This window comes from Gallus gallus, chromosome 8 (genome assembly GCF_016699485.2).
Source record: "Gallus gallus isolate bGalGal1 chromosome 8, bGalGal1.mat.broiler.GRCg7b, whole genome shotgun sequence".
Lineage (NCBI taxonomy): Eukaryota > Metazoa > Chordata > Aves > Galliformes > Phasianidae > Gallus > Gallus gallus.
In genome coordinates, this window is record NC_052539.1 from 27,548,636 (window position 1) to 27,566,686 (window position 18,051).

Sequence of the window (18,051 nt, forward strand, 5' to 3'; positions counted from 1 at the left end):
AGCCCGGGCCGGCCATGGTGCACATCGAGACGGTGAAAACCAAGGCGTACGCCGACCAGAAACCCGGCACCAGCGGGCTGCGCAAACGAGTCACCGTTTTCCAAAACAATGCCCACTACGCCGAGAACTTCATCCAGAGCATCCTGGCCACCGTGCCGCCGGCCGAGCGGCAAGAGGCCACGCTGGTGGTGGGGGGCGACGGCCGCTTCTACATGAAGGACGCCATCCAGATCATCGTCCGCATCGCCGCCGCCAACGGGGTACGCGGGGCTGGGGCTGGGGCGGCTCTCGGCGTGGCCTCGGGCCTGCGGGGCAGGAAATGCCGGTGACAGCGTTACCTGTGGCTTCGTGAGTCTTTGGTACGCGCGGGTGGACAGTGGCAGGCCGAGGGGGATGGCTTCGGACAGAAGGAGGTCAGATGTGGGGACGGAGTCCTTGGCTCAGAGGGTGAGGAGGCTCCAGCACTGCTGCCCAGAGCTGTGGGTGCTCTATCCCTGGAGGTGCCCGAGGCTGTGGATGTGCCCTGGGCAGCCGGAGCTGGTGGGGGCACCCAGCCCACAGCAGGGGGGAACTGGATAGGCTTTAAGTTCCTGTCCAACCCAACCATTGTATGATCTGTGAGCGTAGAGGTTGGAAAGGCTCTGTCTTGGTGCTCTTTCTTACTGTGGGCTAGAGCTGTGTTTCATATCCAGCAGCATACACCAGTGGTGAGATGTGCTGGGTGGGCAGTGGGGTGCCCTCCCGGTGTTGCTGAGACCACAGGCCCATCGGTTCACCTGCTGCAGTGCTTGGTCAGCCTGAGACTAGCCCAGAAGGGACAGCTGGGTTAGAGAGCGAGGCCTTTCCTTCCCCTTGGCCTTTTGCAAGTAGAGAATGCCATCCTCTCCTGGGCCACCTGGCTCCTGCTTGTCAGCCACAGGCTTCCCTCGCAGGCGAGCAGAGGATGCTGAGTGGTTAGGGTCAGGTATTAGGGTGGAACCTAACAGTTACCTGCTTCAATTTCCCAGCGATAATCAGATCTGTAATTATTAGGCTGAAGGAGAGCAAGACAAAATGTGAGATCACTGCTTCCATATAGCACAAAGAAGCAGATAACTGCCTTTTTGGACTGCGTAGACATTTGCTTTCAGTGATGCACAGTGACTGGTCACTGTTAGGCGTGTGTCCCATGTCCCTGAGCACCAGCCTTGCCGGGTGCACCTGTGAGTGATGGATGCTACAGCCTTTCCTTTTGGGAAAGGCACAGCCACAGTTTTATTTATTTATTCTAAGGAGAGTTGGAGCTGAAACGTGCAGCCTGACAGCACCTTGGATGCCTATGAATAAGCTGACTGGGAGGTTTGTTCGCTGGGACAAAGCCTTGGTTTGTTTAGCTCTGGTGGGCTGTGGCAGCCTTCCAGGCAGTTCTGCACTCTGCACCTCAGTCCCAGCAGCAAGAAAGGGGCTGAAGGTGCGCTGGGCTGGAACTGAGTGCTGTTTACTCAGAGCCCTCTGCTTGCATCATGCTGGTGCTCATGTATGTGCAGCATCACAGCACTGAGCTCTTCAGAGCAGTTCCTGGGGCCTCCTGTCTGGTGGGCATTTGCCTTGCAGTGTTTTGACCAAATTGATTCAGAGTGCTGGGGGAGAATTGGCTCTAAAGAGAGGAAAAACCTTCTGGAAAGGCAAGATGGGAAACAGGAAGGAGAGAGAGAAAAGAGTGGATAAATATTTGGGTCGAGAGCCAAGATGCCAGTGTATGGAGTGAGAAATTTTACTTGACAAGCTTTTCATTCTGAATCATTAATTTATAAAGCAGGCAAGTGGCTGTGGCCCTGGCCTAGGATGTTAAGCTTTTTCAAGCAAAAATTAAGTGATAGGATGAGAGGTGATGGCCTCACATTGTGCCATGGGAGAGTCGGATTGAATGTTAGGAGAAATCCGTTCTCCAAAGAGCGCTCAGCAGTGCACAGCTGCCCAGGGGTGGGGGATCACCATCCCTGGGGGTGTTCCAGAGCTGTGGGGATGTGGCACTGAGGGATGTGGGCAGTGGGGATGGAGTGGGGTCAGGCTTGGTGACTTTACAGAGCTTTTCCAACTGTAGTGATTCCCTGATTCTCTACTAGCCAACTCCTGATGCAGGTTCTTTCTGCCCTTGTGACAGAACAGAGAGAGTGGCATGGACTGTTTAATGAATTTATAGTAGATGTAAATCTGAATTAGTAACCAGGAGGAGGTACCATGACCTGCTCTCCAAAATGCAGAGCCCAAAGAAGCTCAATACAGTTGCTGGCTGGGCATGAATTGCATGGGCCTTAGTAAAACACGGCTGTTGCCTTGCCAAACGTAAGAATGGGAGAACCAGCAGGTCCCAAGAAATGAGGTGGATGGAGAGTTTCTTTATTAAATGCAAAATGTCCATTTTTACATTTTTAATAAGTTCCTATGTATTTGCTGTCCTGTTTTGGAATAACTGGGGGATGCTTGCTTCCTAGTTTCTCTCTAATTAGGAATGCTGGTTCCCTGATAGCTACCGCAGTGCAGTTGAGTACAAGCCTATGAATTTCCTCTTTCATCAGAATAAATGTGAAGTAGCTGGAGGTCAGCCACCCTTCCAAGAGAACAGTGAGCTATTCTGTGTAAGAAACTCAGAGTTCTCAGGAACCTGCTGCCACCTGTGTGCAGTGTGCTTTCTTGCACAGCGGTAGCTCAGCCTTCTCTCTGGGCCTGGGGGAGTCTCTGATGCCAGCAGCCAGGTCTCAGTGCAAGGCTCAGGCATCTTGTGGTGAGAAATAGTGAGCCATGTAGAGAAAATGCCACAGGTCGCTGTGCTGCACTGCTTTGTCTGCAGGGAGTAAAGAAATAATGAAGATAAATCTGGGCTTACTGCCCTTTCTAACAGCTTTTCTGCTTGCTTTTGATCACCAAGGTGTATTGTATGGGGATGCATGTGCTTGTCTCAGCAGCCAACCCACCACTTGTGCCAAAGTAAGTGCTGGACAACAGGATTTCTGGTCCTAGGGGAGAAAGGGGTGATGGCATCAGTGCTTTAAGATCTGGTGGAGTGGTTCTTCAGGTGCCACAGGAGAAACCCAAGGACCACAGTTTATGGTTGTTAGCTTCACAAAATAAAGGGTAAGGATTCTGAAGAGAGTTCCAGTTTTGTCTCCACCTCGAACAGTTAGCGTTCACCTAAATGCTGGTGTTGGAATAGCAACAACTCAGTTTGCACTTCTGTGGTTAAGAAGTGTTTATCCTATTTATAAGGTTGCATTTATAAAAGTAAACTAACATAGACACTGTTGGTTTTGCCATTCTCAGTTGGCATCCAGCGTAGCCTCCTGCTTTGTTTTGGTCTGTCGTGCCAGGTTTCCTTTGTGTTATTCCCACTTAGTAAGCCTAACTCCTTAATTACATGAATAAAGCTTAAAACCTCTTTTTGTCATCACCTGTCAGAGTTGAACTGGGGCTGTACTATAGCTTTAAGCGAAAAGTGTGCACAAGTTACAGAACTGAGGTTGTAAATCTCGATCAGATCACGTACCCAACAGCGGGGCGGTTCACTAATGTTGTCACCTGCTCCTTAACAAGTTTATTGTGCCCCAGTTCCTTTGCAAACTGAGAGATTTTGCAGTGCTGCAAATTGCTTGGAGGTGTTTCGAATGCCAGGCGCTGCTTTGCATGCTAAACTCTAACCTGGATTTGTTTCACTGCTGCAGGATAAACAGTGCTCTACTAGAAATACTGCTCTCTACCCTGCAAAGTTTGGTTTCCTGGCTTGGCTGCTATTAAGCTTTTCCCCGGTCAATTATCCCAGGGAAACCAAGTGTTTGAATTCTGTTGCACTGCTCAGCAGCTCTTTATTTGCTTAATTTGGCAGCTCTGCTTCATTATCTTTGTGTTCTGCCACGGTTCCCTTTCTGACGCTGCAGCCCCCATCTCACTCTCGCTCCTTTCTCCTACCTGGATTTTAAATTGAAGGCTATTAAGGCAGTGACGAGGCTGTCTGAGCTCAGTGCCTTTTTGGAATTTTAAACTAGAATAATAACTCCAGAAACTCCAGCTGAAGGGAAGAGCTACGGTGCTTTGAGTTAATCTTTGCAAATCCTGCAGACAGAGAGTTGAAATCCATACTAACAGGGGCTTAACCGTAATCTCCTGGAACAATGGCTAAAAGCAGACACCTTGGCTCTGGCTGTGCTGGTAAGGATCCTACAGAGTCTGATGCGTTTGTCCTGGTAAAGTTTGGGGTAGGTGAGCTGAACTTGAGAAGCGTTACCTCTGTGTCTTATGGCTGAGCTCCACCAGGAACAAGAAATACATCTGATGGGTTTGTGTTCTTTCGTCGTGGTTCTCTCTGAACTAATCAGTGGAGTGATTAATGCTTCCAGTGATGAACTGAAATATATCACAGAAATAAACAGAATTGTCCTAAGAAGGAGAAAAGCTAAAGGGGCAGAAGGAATCAAAATGTGGATGTTATCTGGACGTTCACAGCCATAGTACAAGCTGCTGATGACATACGAAGCATCAGCTCTGCAGAACTGAGGATGAGAGTAGGCCACAAAGACTGTTGGTTGTGTCCTACAATTGTCCAAAAAAGCAAACACCATTCTGATATTTTCTGATAGTGTTGGTGTAAGTGAAACCCAGGAAAACAAGTCTTACAGGAACGTGGTGCCTGGTGTGGGGTACCACCCCATCCCATGGATGGGAGGCGTGCTGTTGTTTGCAGCAGGGGAAGGGCAGCTTGTGGCCATGGGCAGGTGTGGGCATGCTCCAGGGAGCTGACCTTTGGATGGAAGCTTTCTCAATCACGATTATTGCCGTGTGCTCCTATTGTGGCAGAGGGGATCAGCCCCTACCTGCGTGGCAAACCTGGAGCCTTCTGTGGGATCCAGAGCAGCCCTGCTGACGATAGGTCCATCCCTAGCTCTGCAGAGCTTATTTTCCAGGTATCTGCACCTGGCTTCTGTCTTGCTCCTCGTCGGGGTGCAGTGTAATTACAGAGCAACGCAGGAAGGGGGCAGAAAGGAGTTAGGGAAATGTCATTTCTGCTCTAAAGGAAATGATTGCGTTTGAAATAATTGCATAATTCCATGAAATAATTGCAAAATATCCCTTTTGGCTTTTGCACAGTGTGTGTGTCCCTTCCTCCCCCTCTCTTTTGCTTTCTTGAATGTCACGTACAAGACTGAGTGGGATGGGAGAAGGTAGTGTCACAGCTCATGTGGGGACAGGGGACGGGGCAGGGGTCAGCAGCACCAAGTCCAGGGAGGAGCTGCGTGCTGCGATGCTTTGCTGAAATTCAGGTTCTCTCAAAATAGTCTTGTTTGTCTTTTTATCATTAACCAAAGTCAACAGTTAGTTCATAGCTTTGACTCTGCTCTTGCATGCCTGAAGTGAATGGGAACCTATGTGAGCAGATTGCTCTGCTCTGGCAGGTTAGCTGTTTGGAGTGGAAACATGGAATTGGAGACCTACAAAGTGTGACCACAAGGGAAAGCTAAGGAAATTGGGATTATTTCCTGTAGAAAAGAGAGGATACTGTGAGTCTCTGTGTTAAAGGATTATTTTAATGTGCAAGAAAGTGTCAGAAGGAGGATTATGATCGGTTTGTTCTCTGACAGCTCGGGAGGACTTAAGCTGCAGGGAGAGAGAGATGTAGGACAGGCTGCAGGAAGATGCTTCTGTCTGCTCTGGCACCACACCTGGAGACAGATTTCAAGGACAGGCTGCAGGAGCTTCCTGGAGGGTGCCTGGGGGATGTTTGATCCCACACCAGCTTTGGGGAGGGATCGGAGGACCTGCTGAATTCATTTCCATCCTGTAAGTGATTGCAGGTGTCCAAGCAAAGCCTCTCAGGTGATGAATCGAATGAGCCTTCCCCTCCCCAGGGCTGAGGTCTGCCTCTTGAGTTTTTTACCCTTCTGGATTTCCTGGTAAGCGTGCAGACACCAGCCTAGCAGTCCTGCTTGGCCCATTGCTGGTGTTGCAGTTTGTTCCAAACAATGATGCAGGTGTTGCAGGAAAGCCCTGGGATTGGGTGAGTGCCCCAAAGACAGTCTGCATGGATATGTCACTTCCGTCCCTGTGCTTTGCACCTCCTGCCTCACAGCTGGATACTGTATTTTGTTTGAAATAATGTATTTCTTTTTATGTATCTTAGTGTGGCGCCAGTGACTATCACCTTCCTCCCTATGCTGAGTTCGGTTCCTCTGCTCCACACGTGCAAACTTCATTAGCTCCTCATCCAGCCAATGTGTGGGCAGCTCCTCAGGGCGGAGGAGGAGTGCCATGGTGTTTTGTGGCACAAAGGGTTTGGCTGGGGGAAAAGAGCTCACAAGCTCTTCCCTGCCAGGGAGGCTCGTTCTGGCAGCTGGGCTTTGTTTTCTGTGCCACTAGAGGGAAACCTCAGCCTTTGCATGGAAATGGAGGCGCTGCAGCTGCAGGATGCTGGAACAGCACGAAGACGTACGTGTAATATACATATGGATTGCTGCTGGCTGCGTGGCCCAGGCACTCTTGCTGTTGGAATAAAGTGAAGATTGTTGTAAGAGGGTCTCTTTCCCCCTTGGAAGAAAATGTGTCAATGTTTGGAGCAGAACGGTTGGGAAACAGTCCTGTGGGAGCCCTCACAAAGCGTCACAGCTGTGTACACAACTCCTTTTCTCCCCCCCTCCTTAAGAATGGGACAAAATGAGTCATTAGGAGGTGTATGGTCCTTCATTTTCCAGGAGTATCTGTAAATTCTGCCTGCAGCTCAGACAGAGGACTCCTCGTGTCATTAAAGGGGAGACCGTGGTTTCAATCCAGCATTTGAGGCTGAGGGAGATGATGCCTCATAATAACTTCTTGTGTTTGGGTCTCTGCTGGCTGCAAGCTTTTCCAAAATTAATGACTTTGTCGTAAGCTGTGTTCTGATTTGAAAGTTTTGGGTTTTTTCTAATAAATTTTGTCATGCATAGTGCCCAGGGTAGGACTCGTGTGGGTATTCGGTTGAAAGCATTGCGTTAGCAGTGTTTTAGCTGTTAATGGATTTCTCTTAGTCAAGCAAAGGCTGACTGGTTGTGTGCTGCAGACGATGTCCTGTTATTTGGGGGTAGCTGGCGCCGGGGCGGTCAGGATGTCAGAGTGGGACTCGTGTAAGCAAAGTGCGGGTAACAGATCCGTCGCCTTCCATTTTAAGAGTGACCTTTAGCTTGCTGGAGGCTGCAAAATGCGGGAGGCTTTTCCTCCAGGGCCACGCAGATCTGCTGGGCTAGCAAAAACACTGGGCAGCGCATCAGTGTGTGCGAGCGGGTGCTGAGCTGCTGACCGAGGGCCAGGAGGACGGACGGTGCCGGCGGCGATAGCGCAGAATGGCGAGGGGCCGTGCCTGGACGGAGCAGGCGGTGGAGAAGGAGGCAGAAATCACCTTTTGCTGACTGCTGGGAGAGCAGCGTGGGGTTGTGTGTTCTCCGTGACATTGATCCTCCACGGCAAGTGCACAGCAACATCTTCAGTTACAGGAGCCGTGTTCAACTCAACGTTCAAGGAGCTATTTTTGGGTGCTCGGCAACTTTGCTGAGCTCCTGTCCAGTAGGTGTGCCATTGCTAGTGTCAAGACTGATACATTTCTTAAAACATTATTCTTTTTCTTTTGTATTTAATCGTAGTTTACTTCTTAAATGCACTTATTTGAAAAAGGAACATGGAAGCTGCTCCTCTGCCTCTGCTGACTGTGCCAACAGCTCCTTACAGCGATCAGAAACCGGGAACCAGCGGGTTACGGAAGAAGACCTATTATTTTGAATCCAAAATGAACTATTTGCAGAACTTTATCCAGAGTATATTTTTTTCCATAGACCTAAGAGATCGACAAGGATCTTCTATGGTAGTTGGAGGTGATGGAAGGTACCTTAATAAGGCTGCAGTGGAACTGATAGTCCAAATGGCTGCTGCCAACGGGGTTGGTAAATGCTAGATGACTAAATTCCTATGGTTGTATAGCTGATAAATGCAGAAAACCAAAACAGATTAGTCAGTGGGAGATTGAATTTTCCCATAGATTTAATTCAACTGCTAACAGATAACATTTCGATGGAAAATCGGACTGGTAATACTGGAATTACTGTTTAATTACTGTTGAAAGAAAGTTAGCAGCGAGCGGAAACCCGTGCAGTGATCTCTGGTTGTGCGGGAAGCAGATGAGCCAGGGCTGTTTGCAGCAGAGCATGGCCCAAGCACCGCAGTGCTCCTGGGCACTGGGGTTGTGTCTGTGTTTCGTGTTGCTTTTTAAGAAGAAAAGGCTTTGCTGTCTGTTCTGCATTTCCTGATGCAGAGCAAAACTTGATGCTAAGAGATCTGGCTTATGGGAATGTGTTTGACAGAAAAGCTTATCCGATCACAACAGGGTGATTTGTAATGAGCAATCGAATCAGAGGAGAGAGATATATATTTTTCTAAATCAAAATGTTTTCCAGCTGGAGAAGAAAAATCCTTTGGCATTGCAAATTAATGCGTTCCTCTTAAGTCGGTGTATATGCTGAGTCGAAGAGCTGGAAAATGTACACATCAAGAGCCAGGCCTGCTGCCTGGGCTTCTCCACACCAGGACGGGTTTCCTGCTGGTGAAGATGAGATTAAGCTGATCTGCATCAGCTGAGACTTCTCTGCTGCATTTCTTTCCAGCATTGTGTCCCATTCCTGGCTGAAAACGAGTTTCGCTGTTGAGTTTGGTATTTTTTGTTAGTTATTTTTACAGTCTGGCTAAAGCCTGTGACTTTGTTAATCAGTTTTGTGCTAATCTTGCTCTATAGAGTAGGAGAGATGAGTCTGAGGATGTGTTCGACTATAAAAAGCCACGAGGGAGGGCATGCATGTCATATTTTGGATGTGCAAAAGTGTCTGTTGGCATGTGCCAGAGACAGGTGCTGTCACCTCCGCAGATGCGGGATCAGCAGGATTTCCGAGTGGCACTGAGCACACTCACTGTGCCGTGGAGCACAGCGCACGTCGTCTGCTTTAAATGCCAGTTATGGGGTTAAAGAAGTGTCCAAGGTTATTTGTCAGCTTAACGTGAAGGGCACACAGGGGGAAGTCTGTGTTCAGGGCTATACTGCACAGAGTATGGGCTGTTTGGAGCTGTATGACTAATGCCCTCAGCCTGGAAAGCATGGTTTTGGGGTGAAGAACGCCAGAAGCATCAGTCTATGTGACTGGGGTGCAGAGGGGATCCGTGGGAGGCCCTTGCTGCTGGAACAAAGCATGAAGCAAGGAGAAAGGCAAACCCACATAGATCAGGCTGCTACAAATTTGATGTATGGCATAATACATCCTGTGATCCAGATAGTTGGACACTATAAGGGCAGCAATGCTCTGACCAGCTTGGTAGAAGGGTGCCCACACTGAGTTTCTAAGCTGCTGTTTCAGGTCTGTGCCTGTGGCTTGCTGGAGATGTGGATATCTCAGCTCCCCACTTGCCTGGCAGCCATGGTGTGCAGTAACCAAAGGGAGGCACAGGGGCTTAGCGCCCAGCGGTGCCACGGTCAGGAATGGCAGCCATCCCACAGAGCCAGCTTAGCACTGCACGGGGCCTTCAGGCTGGGCAGGCTGGCTTTTGTCTTCTGGTTCCTCTTGCCTTTGAATGAAATTCCTCCTCTTTTCTCAGCTGTATTCAGAGTCTAATCTCCTTGGCTGATGGAGAGTGGTCTGGTGTATTTTTAAATCTCTATCACCTCATCTGGGGGCTATGGTAAGGGGCATGTTCTTCCAGAAAAACATTTATCTTCTGTTTTACTACATGAACCCCAGCAACTGGATCCTGATTACCTTGTGCTGCTTAGCACGTTGGTCTGGATTTAATCTCAGTGATATTACTGAATTTATGGGAGGGAGGTGCGTTACCCGCTGAGAGTAAGAGAATCTGCATGTGGTCCCGTGGGGGCAGTGATGATGATCGACTTTTGTTTTGCTTTGGCTTCTCTCAGTCCTATTGTGTCTTTTGAAAGCAATGTTCGAGACCACAGGCAAAGGTTTTCTTGTTTTGTTTAGATGCCTCTGGAAAGCTCTGCTCTTCAGTGCAGGCTGCCATTTCCAGCATTCATAAGCGAAAATGCTAAAAAGGCTTAACAGAGCAGGGTCAGATGCTGACCTTAAAGTTAGCAGAGGGCTTTCAGCCTCCCAGGTTATAAGTGTTTCCTTCAGGACCTCTGCCATCCAGGTGCCCCTGATGAGGCTCTGCTTTACCTGTTGTTGGTGTTGGGATGTTTGGTGCTTTGGCTGTATTCAGAATGTGAAACTCAAAGTGGTTTGTTCTGCCCTTTAATTTTCAGATTGGCCGCTTGGTCATCGGGCAGAACGGCATTCTCTCCACCCCAGCAGTGTCCTGCATCATCAGGAAAATCAAAGCCATCGGCGGCATCATTCTGACGGCCAGCCACAACCCTGGTGGGCCCAATGGAGATTTTGGGATTAAATTCAATACAGCCAATGGAGGTAAAGTTGCTTAGTTGATTCTTGTTTGCTTTGTTTCTGCTTGACTTGCCCTGTGTTGGCAACAAAGGACCCAATTTAATTGTTTTGACATCACAGAGGTTCAGTGAGTGGCCTGAGCAGTGGGTTTCCCTGAACATGGAATTAGTGTGGTTGAAATTGGCAGGGACCTTTGGGTCCATCTGGTCCAACTGCCACTCCAGCAGGAGTATCCAGAGCAGCTTGCTTGAGACCACATCCAGAGTGATCAGTTTGCTCACTGGTATTCCTCTCCCAGTGAGGCATTCCCAGCTCCAGGCCTTCTGATGTACCTCTGCAGTGCTCTTTCCTCACATTGTTTCTTTAATTTCTCCCTTCTTGCCCATTATATCTTGCAGGTCCTGCTCCAGAAGGTATCACGGACAAAATTTTCCAAATTAGCAAAAAAATTGAAGAGTATGCAATCTGCCCAGATCTCAAGGTGGACCTGGGTACCATTGGAAAACAGCAGTTTGATTTGGAGAACAAATTTAAACCCTTTACAGGTGAGTGATTGCTCTTCCCTTGGGAAGTTTTCTTTCAGGTGAAGCTGGCATGGGCCTCTGCAGGACAAGGGTGCTTCGTGCTTTGAAGGGCACGAGGTCTGACCTTCACTTCTCACCTATTGGATAATCCAAGGAAGAATATCTGTCCTGGTCATCATGGATTTATTTACTTTTTGCCTTCATCTCACCTTGTCTAGATATTTTAATTATATTGTTTCTGTTCACTTGGCCTATTAGTTGCAAAGGTGCAACTTCTTAAGGCTGTCAGGTGCACAATTCATGCTGACATTGGTGGAGATTGAAAGTCTGTTTTTATATGTATTTTTGTTTCCTCTAATCCCACTCTACGCATAACTGGAGTGGAATGGGCACTTCTCAAAGGGTATGTGGGGCACTGAGGCTGTGGCTGGAGTCTGTGACTAGCAGAGAACTGGAGAAAATGTTTGTCTTCAGGATTTTGTTGGTCTGTTTGGTCTGTAATCCCATTAGCAGTGGCAGTTCATAACCAAATGTTTCTTAATATAGGAACATTATCACCGTCTTTATGAAATTATTCTATGGGATGTTTAAAGGCTCTGTGCTGAGCCCCTGATCCTTTGCACTGAGGACTGTCAGCACAGTGGCTCACGTACCAAAATTGCTTTTCTGCATAGAGTTCAGATTGTCAGAGTTAGTTTCTCTCTGCCTTTTTTTTTTTCCAGTGGAAATTGTGGACTCTGTAGAAGCTTATGCAAATATGCTGAGGAACATCTTTGACTTCAATGCATTAAAGGAACTGCTTTCAGGGAAAAACCACCTCAAGATTCGCATCGATGCAATGCATGGAGGTACGGGTGGGCTTGGTTCTGCTGATCTGTAGGGTTTTGCCTCCTACTTCCCAGAGAAGGCTTTTCCTCACTTTTTTGTTACTGATGTTTGGGAGCAATAAGTCCTGTTGTGCTGCTGGATTGCTGTGAATCAGACATGCAGTTTGTTTTCTTGTCATTCTACTATCTCAGTGTACTTGAGGCGTAAGTCCTTCTTTACCCTGTGCTTGATGCCTTCCTCCCCACGTTTTCCTATGGCAGTTGTGGGCCCTTATGTGAAGAAGATCCTGTGTGAGGAGCTGGGGGCACCAGCAAACTCTGCTGTGAACTGCACCCCTCTGGAGGACTTCGGTGGCCACCATCCCGACCCCAACCTGACCTATGCTGCTGATCTGGTCCAGACCATGAAGACAGGAGAGTACGACTTTGGAGCTGCCTTTGATGGAGATGGGGTAAATGGGCTGCTCTGTGTTCATCTTTTTGCCCCGTGATGGAGAAGGGAGGAAGGATGCTGGCTGAGGAGGATGGAGGTGAAGGCTTTTTTCTCCTCTCCCTTCTGTAACTGCAGATGGATACACTCGATGCAGTTCAGAACTGTTGGCAGTAGTTGACTACTGTATAAATAATGAAGTCCAAACTGTATTTAAATGGCTTTAAAGGTTATGAAAAATGAGCAGGATGTTGGAATACTGTAGAGGTGTTGCTATTTAACTTTTTCCAAATGCTGTATTTAGTGCAGTACATTAAAAAATCCATGTCCATGGGTTTATAAGCTGTGCCAGCAAAGTAGCACAATTTCTGCATTGCAGCCTCTTTGCACAAAGCTGGGACATGAGCTATTTCTCTTGTCTTTGTCAGGACCGCAACATGATTCTTGGGAAGCATGGCTTCTTTGTGAACCCCTCTGACTCCGTTGCTGTCATCGCTGCCAACATTTTCAGTATCCCTTACTTCCAGCAGACCGGGGTCCGTGGCTTTGCTCGCAGCATGCCCACCAGCGGGGCTCTCGACAGGTAGCACCTACCTCTGTGCACAGCAACTGTCCTTTTTCTGAGTCTGACACGTGTCTGTAGTAGTGAGGAGCGTGGGCTGCCCCACGGGCAAAGCACCTGGCTGCTGTGGGTTGAGTGCTGGGGTCACTGAAGTTTCATGTATTAAATCCTGTTTGAGGACGTGGCAGAGCTGGGTTCTGCTCTTGGCTCTCTTTCTTCTTTATGGATAAACCTAAAGAAATGTCCACTCCCCCCCACTTTGTGTTTTTCAAATTTTAATTTTAAACTGATAGTCTATTTATGAAATGCTTTGACATCTACAACTGCAAACTGATTTAGGAGAGCTGTATATATATGTTTATCATCAGTTGTTCTTCCCAACAATCCCCAAAGGTAACACCAGGATAAAACACGGCATTGCTGTACAAAGAGCAGCTCTTAATAATAGTAATAAAGCAGAGACATGATCTGCTTTTAGTGTTACCCTGCAGGAGATGCGTGGTGACTGCTGGGGCTCCTGCTGCAGTGTTTCACATGGGTGCACTAAGCCCAGCTGTGTGTGACGTAGCCTTCTTGCCTTCGAAGGGTGGCCCACGCGACAAAGATTGCTTTGTATGAGACTCCTACTGGCTGGAAGTTCTTTGGAAACTTGATGGATGCGAACAAACTGTCTCTGTGTGGAGAGGAAAGTTTTGGTACTGGTAAGTGGGTGTTCCTGATCTCACTAATGGAAGCACTATTCCTCTTTGTAGTTCTTTACTGTGCTGGTTTATTTGGAGTTTATCTTTCACGTAAGGTTAATGCTTCTAAAATCATATAACAAAAAAGCTTGCAAGAGTCCCTGGTGAAAGCATACACAGTGCTCAGAGTTCTGTCAGGCAAAAGCTCGTTCTCTTTCCAGAAGGCATAAGGAGATATGCAGGAAGTCTAAAGGCCTCTTTACTAGCCTGGTCACTGAGTCTATGGGGATTAAGTGCAGCGTTAAATGTATTTTTCAACTCTTGGTGGCCAGGAAAACCTTCTAAATGTTTTCATTTCTGGAAAGAAATATGGTTTGGAGCATGCAGTTTTATTAGGGGAGGTTTCAGGTCACTATTAAATCTCCGAGCTTAATAGGGCCCTCATTTTCCTGTTCTAAAAACAAGGTATGATTTATAAAGTTTAAATTAACACTTGCCTTTGAACAGTCGAAGCAAGTTATTAGGTTACTGAGAAACAAAGTGAACATCTTAAGGAATTTACCAGGGGTGCATGCGTGATGCATGGCTGTTATTTGTGCAGGCTGCTCGCCTCATGGCGTCTGCCCACCATGCCACCGTTGTGGGGTTTGTCTGGCCTGGGTTGTCCTTGAGATCTTATTCTTCTATTGTGTGCAGTGCTCAGGACAGCAGGGCAGCCAGAGGTGCAAGGCTTGGGGGGATCTGGGTGGAATGATCGGGGGTCAAACCTCGCATGTTTCCATCCCACCGCCTCATATTTTAGCCTGCTTTTGGGTGTTTCATGGAGCAGGAGTGGCTTCAGATCCTCAAATACTGGAAATGAAGTGCTTTGTGTCACAAAATGTTACCACCTCAGCTTTTTGGTAGCTGAGGACATGGTACTGCAGACTGGCTGAAAGCTGATTGCCATCAGGCTGAAGTCACGGGGGCAAAACTTCTGCTATCAAATGCTATCGTAATAAACAGAACTCGGCCTCAGTCTGGAAGGAAAGGGGAATTTTGGATAACGCGGTATCTCTGTAAAGATATCTTGAGGGTAATTGTGAGCATAGAAGGATTTTGGAGTTTAGTCCTGAATGATTTCAGCATGCGTTAAGTTCATGTAGCGGCCTTTAGCTGATGAGAGTGGCTCAGCATTTAGAAAATACAAACAACAGCAGCAAATGATTCATGGAGCTGCTGATAGGAGCTGGGCTCTAACGAGCAGCTCTCTGAAATTGCTTCCATCTTCTGTCGCATGTGCAATGAGCTCATGGTTTCTCTCCAGTCCATGATAGGTAGGTGACTACACTGCCAATAAAAGTGACTGAAACCACTTGCAGTGGGGCTGAGAGGGAGGCTTGATGTTTTGGCTGTGCTGCATCACACCTGGGCTGCGTGTTGGGGTGGTTGTTGGGGGAACACTGGGAAAGGGCTGGGGCAGCCTGTGCTAGGCTCCCTGCAACGCAGAGGGTGTTCCTCTGTCTGGCAGAGGCCCTTTAAAGAATGAGTTGGGGTGAGGGAGCTTGTTCGATAGCAGTTTAATGAGGAGTTGTTTGGAGTCTGACAGTGTGAGTGCTGAATGGGAGCAAGGTGAAGGAGCAGCCAAAGTGACTCAGTAAAAATTGAAACAAACTGCAACCCGGCGGGACCAGGGTCCAGCAGCAATTAGAGTAATGCAACGTGACAGAATTCCTGCTTGCTTTCTGGGGTGTTTTATTCCAGCAATAAGTTGATACATCACATGGGACTCCTGTTTATTTAGCATTCCTCTCCATCACCTCTCTGCAGCTCTTGGCTGTGCAGGGCTGTGAGGATAATTTAGCACCGCATCCACAATGTGGGGTTTGTGTCTCGCACCGCATGGCCCCAGCTGATTTTTTGGGGGGTGAAATGGTGGCTCTGGCCAACTCTCCCCATTGGCAGGTGTGCCCTGGCTCCTTGGAGTTTTGGTAATACTAGCCTGGATGTTTTCCAGTGCCCAAAGGATAAAACCCAGAAGCTGTGCATTGAGCCTAGCACTAAGCTAACTAGTCAGGAAGATGGAGGCTGGGTTGGGTGTGCTCTGGCTGCTCTTGGATCCCACATTTAACTCCGGTGTTTGAGGCTGGGATGAGTTGATCTCCCTGTGTGAATGAAGTCCTCATGCTGCTGCCCCTGTGGCTGCTGTGCTCCCCAGCATCCTGCAGTCTTGGAGCCGTTAGGGTTTGGCTTCCTCAGCGAGGGCTGGCATTTCTCTTGGTGCTCAGCCAGTGTCTGCACCATCAGGGTATACTGATTTGGCAGACAATGTGTGACAGCTGCTTAGAGAGGCTGGTGGTAGTTCTTGAGCTGCTCCTTTGCATTTGCCTTTTTAGTTATTTATTTATTTCAATGACCTTTTTAGTGCACATTCCACGTTGCTTCCTTGGGAACAGAACGAAGGATCTGTGAGCAATGAGTGTGTTTTAAAGGGAACTGAGTGTTTTATTTGGCCTATAGCTGAAAGCAGATGATATCTTGAACTGCTTTAACAACTCACGAGCATTCAGCTTGTGAAATGCCTTCCATTTGTGGGGCTGTACTGCTGCCAGCTTGGTGGAGAAGCGGAGGTGAAGCAGAGCTGTGCACAGGCTCTGGCCTGGCAGGAGGAGGATGACATAACGTGTCTGTGCTGTGGCTCTCTGCAGGCTCCGACCACATCCGTGAGAAGGATGGGCTCTGGGCAGTCCTGGCCTGGCTGTCCATCCTGGCTGCCCGCAAGCAGAGCGTGGAGGACATCATGAAGGATCACTGGCAGAAGTATGGCAGGAACTTCTTCACCAGGTGAGGAAGTGCTCCGGGCACCTCGTCCTTCCCTCTGCCCTGTGGCCGACCAAGGATGAGCCCTCGTGAAGGAGCTTGTGACCAAGCACCAACAGCACCAGCCTTGCTACCACAGCAGTTTCTGCCTTGTGGCACATGCTCTTTCTGTGGTGTTGCAGTGGTTTGAAGTGCCCTGGCTGGTCTGTGCAGCTTCTCTGGGTCCAATAAACCTGTGGGTATTCACCTTAACCTTTCACAATGTCCAGTTTAGAATTTGTTACTCTGAATACAGTCTATTCAGTATCAAACTCTGTAAAGGTTGTGCAATTCTTATATCTGATAGATAGGTAGGTTTTTTTATTATTATTATTTTATGGAGATCTTTTCTTGCAAGAATTTTTCCTACTTTTAGAACAGTATGCTTCTTTAGTTTACATCTTACAAATCAGTTTGTAATATCTTGAGTGATGGCTTTGCTCCACTGCATGGGCACCCAGCTCCTAGGCGGTTATTTACCTGGTTGAATTTCTGTCCAGTTCCAAAATACTCTTAACTACTCTTAAACTACTGTAGACACAGGAGATAAAAAAGGAGAACTGACCTGCACTTGAGCAGAAGTGGCCCTTCATCTATCTCAGTCTTAGATGTATCTGAGATAGGTTGCTATGTATCCCACAGGTTGGTATTGCACCCATATACTGCTGCATATATCCTCTCCTTTCTTCTGGTCCTTCTCTCCAGTAAGAGTAGAAGACATGGGGCTGATCATAGCGTTGTTAAACAAGGACATCACAGAACATTGCTGCTAATTACAGACCTTCCTGATCTTTGTTTTTGTGGGACTGTTGTAGATACGACTATGAGGAGGTGGATGCAGATGCAGCTGGTAAAATGATGAAGGATTTGGAGACTGTGATGTTTGACCGCTCCTTTGTGGGGAAGCAGTTATCAGCTGGTGACAAAGTCTACACGGTTGAGAAAGCCGATAACTTTGAGTACAACGATCCCGTGGATGGAAGCGTCTCCAGAAACCAGGTGGGCACAGTGCTGCTTGGGCTGGCCGCGGCCTCTGAGAGCTGAGTGCTGAATAGTGGGCATCTTTGTCCATTGCATCTGCCCTTTCTGTGAAGCCAAGGAGTGCATTTGACCCTTGGAAAAGGTTTTTCTCCCCTGCGTTGGCCAGTGGGATCTTGGCCTTTGTGAAGGGAATGGCTGCCTTGGAGGGGGTGCTAGGAGAGGGAAGGGTCCGGAGGCTGCTGGGAGCAGGGCCGGGCTGGGTGCCACAGGCAGTGCCTGGGTACCTGAGGGCATGTGGCTGAGCAGCTCTGCTCCTCTCTCCCCAGGGCTTGCGGCTCATCTTCTCCGATGGCTCTCGCATCATCTTCCGGCTGAGTGGCACCGGCAGCGCTGGAGCGACTGTGCGGCTCTACATTGACAGCTATGAGAAGGATGCGAAGAAGATCCACGAAGACCCGCAGGTAGGTGTTAAATCTGAGTCGTGGCATCGCTGCCTCACAGCCTACTAAAAAGCATGAATCTTTACTTAGTACTGCTTTGCTTAGAGCCACGCGCTGGGTGTTTTGGAAGCAAGGGCTTTGATATCTTCAATCCCAGTGTAAATAGCTTTTAAAACAGCTCTGTGTGGAACAAGCATTACTTATTCAGAATCTCTCACAGCTGCTTTTTTAGTCGCACATTAGTTTTCCTGTTTACGTTACGTCTGTGGCTGATTCCAGGTGTGGAAGGACACTTTCCAACCTGAACTGACCTTCTGGGCAAAACCTTGCTTCACT

The 18,051-nt window shown here is 48.2% G+C and overlaps 1 protein-coding gene across 3 annotated transcripts in view; it reads left to right on the plus strand.

The window, feature by feature from the left end:
- PGM1 (phosphoglucomutase 1) overlaps positions 1 to 18,051 on the plus strand; it is an 18,934-nt gene continuing 883 nt past the window's right edge. The window contains exons 1-10 of one of the 3 annotated variants that reach the window (NM_001038693.3): positions 1 to 260; positions 10,295 to 10,457; positions 10,832 to 10,978; positions 11,680 to 11,805; positions 12,046 to 12,236; positions 12,643 to 12,797; positions 13,362 to 13,477; positions 16,144 to 16,279; positions 17,110 to 17,293; positions 17,602 to 17,736. In NM_001038693.3, coding sequence (NP_001033782.2) covers positions 15 to 260; positions 10,295 to 10,457; positions 10,832 to 10,978; positions 11,680 to 11,805; positions 12,046 to 12,236; positions 12,643 to 12,797; positions 13,362 to 13,477; positions 16,144 to 16,279; positions 17,110 to 17,293; positions 17,602 to 17,736 — 1,599 coding nt within the window. In that variant the 5' untranslated portion in view covers positions 1 to 14. Of the gene's footprint in view, positions 4,183 to 7,273; positions 7,931 to 10,294; positions 10,458 to 10,831; positions 10,979 to 11,679; positions 11,806 to 12,045; positions 12,237 to 12,642; positions 12,798 to 13,361; positions 13,478 to 16,143; positions 16,280 to 17,109; positions 17,294 to 17,601; positions 17,737 to 18,051 lie in introns of those variants that run through there. The other 2 variants (XM_046944518.1, XM_015291025.3) reach the window with 2 other exon arrangements.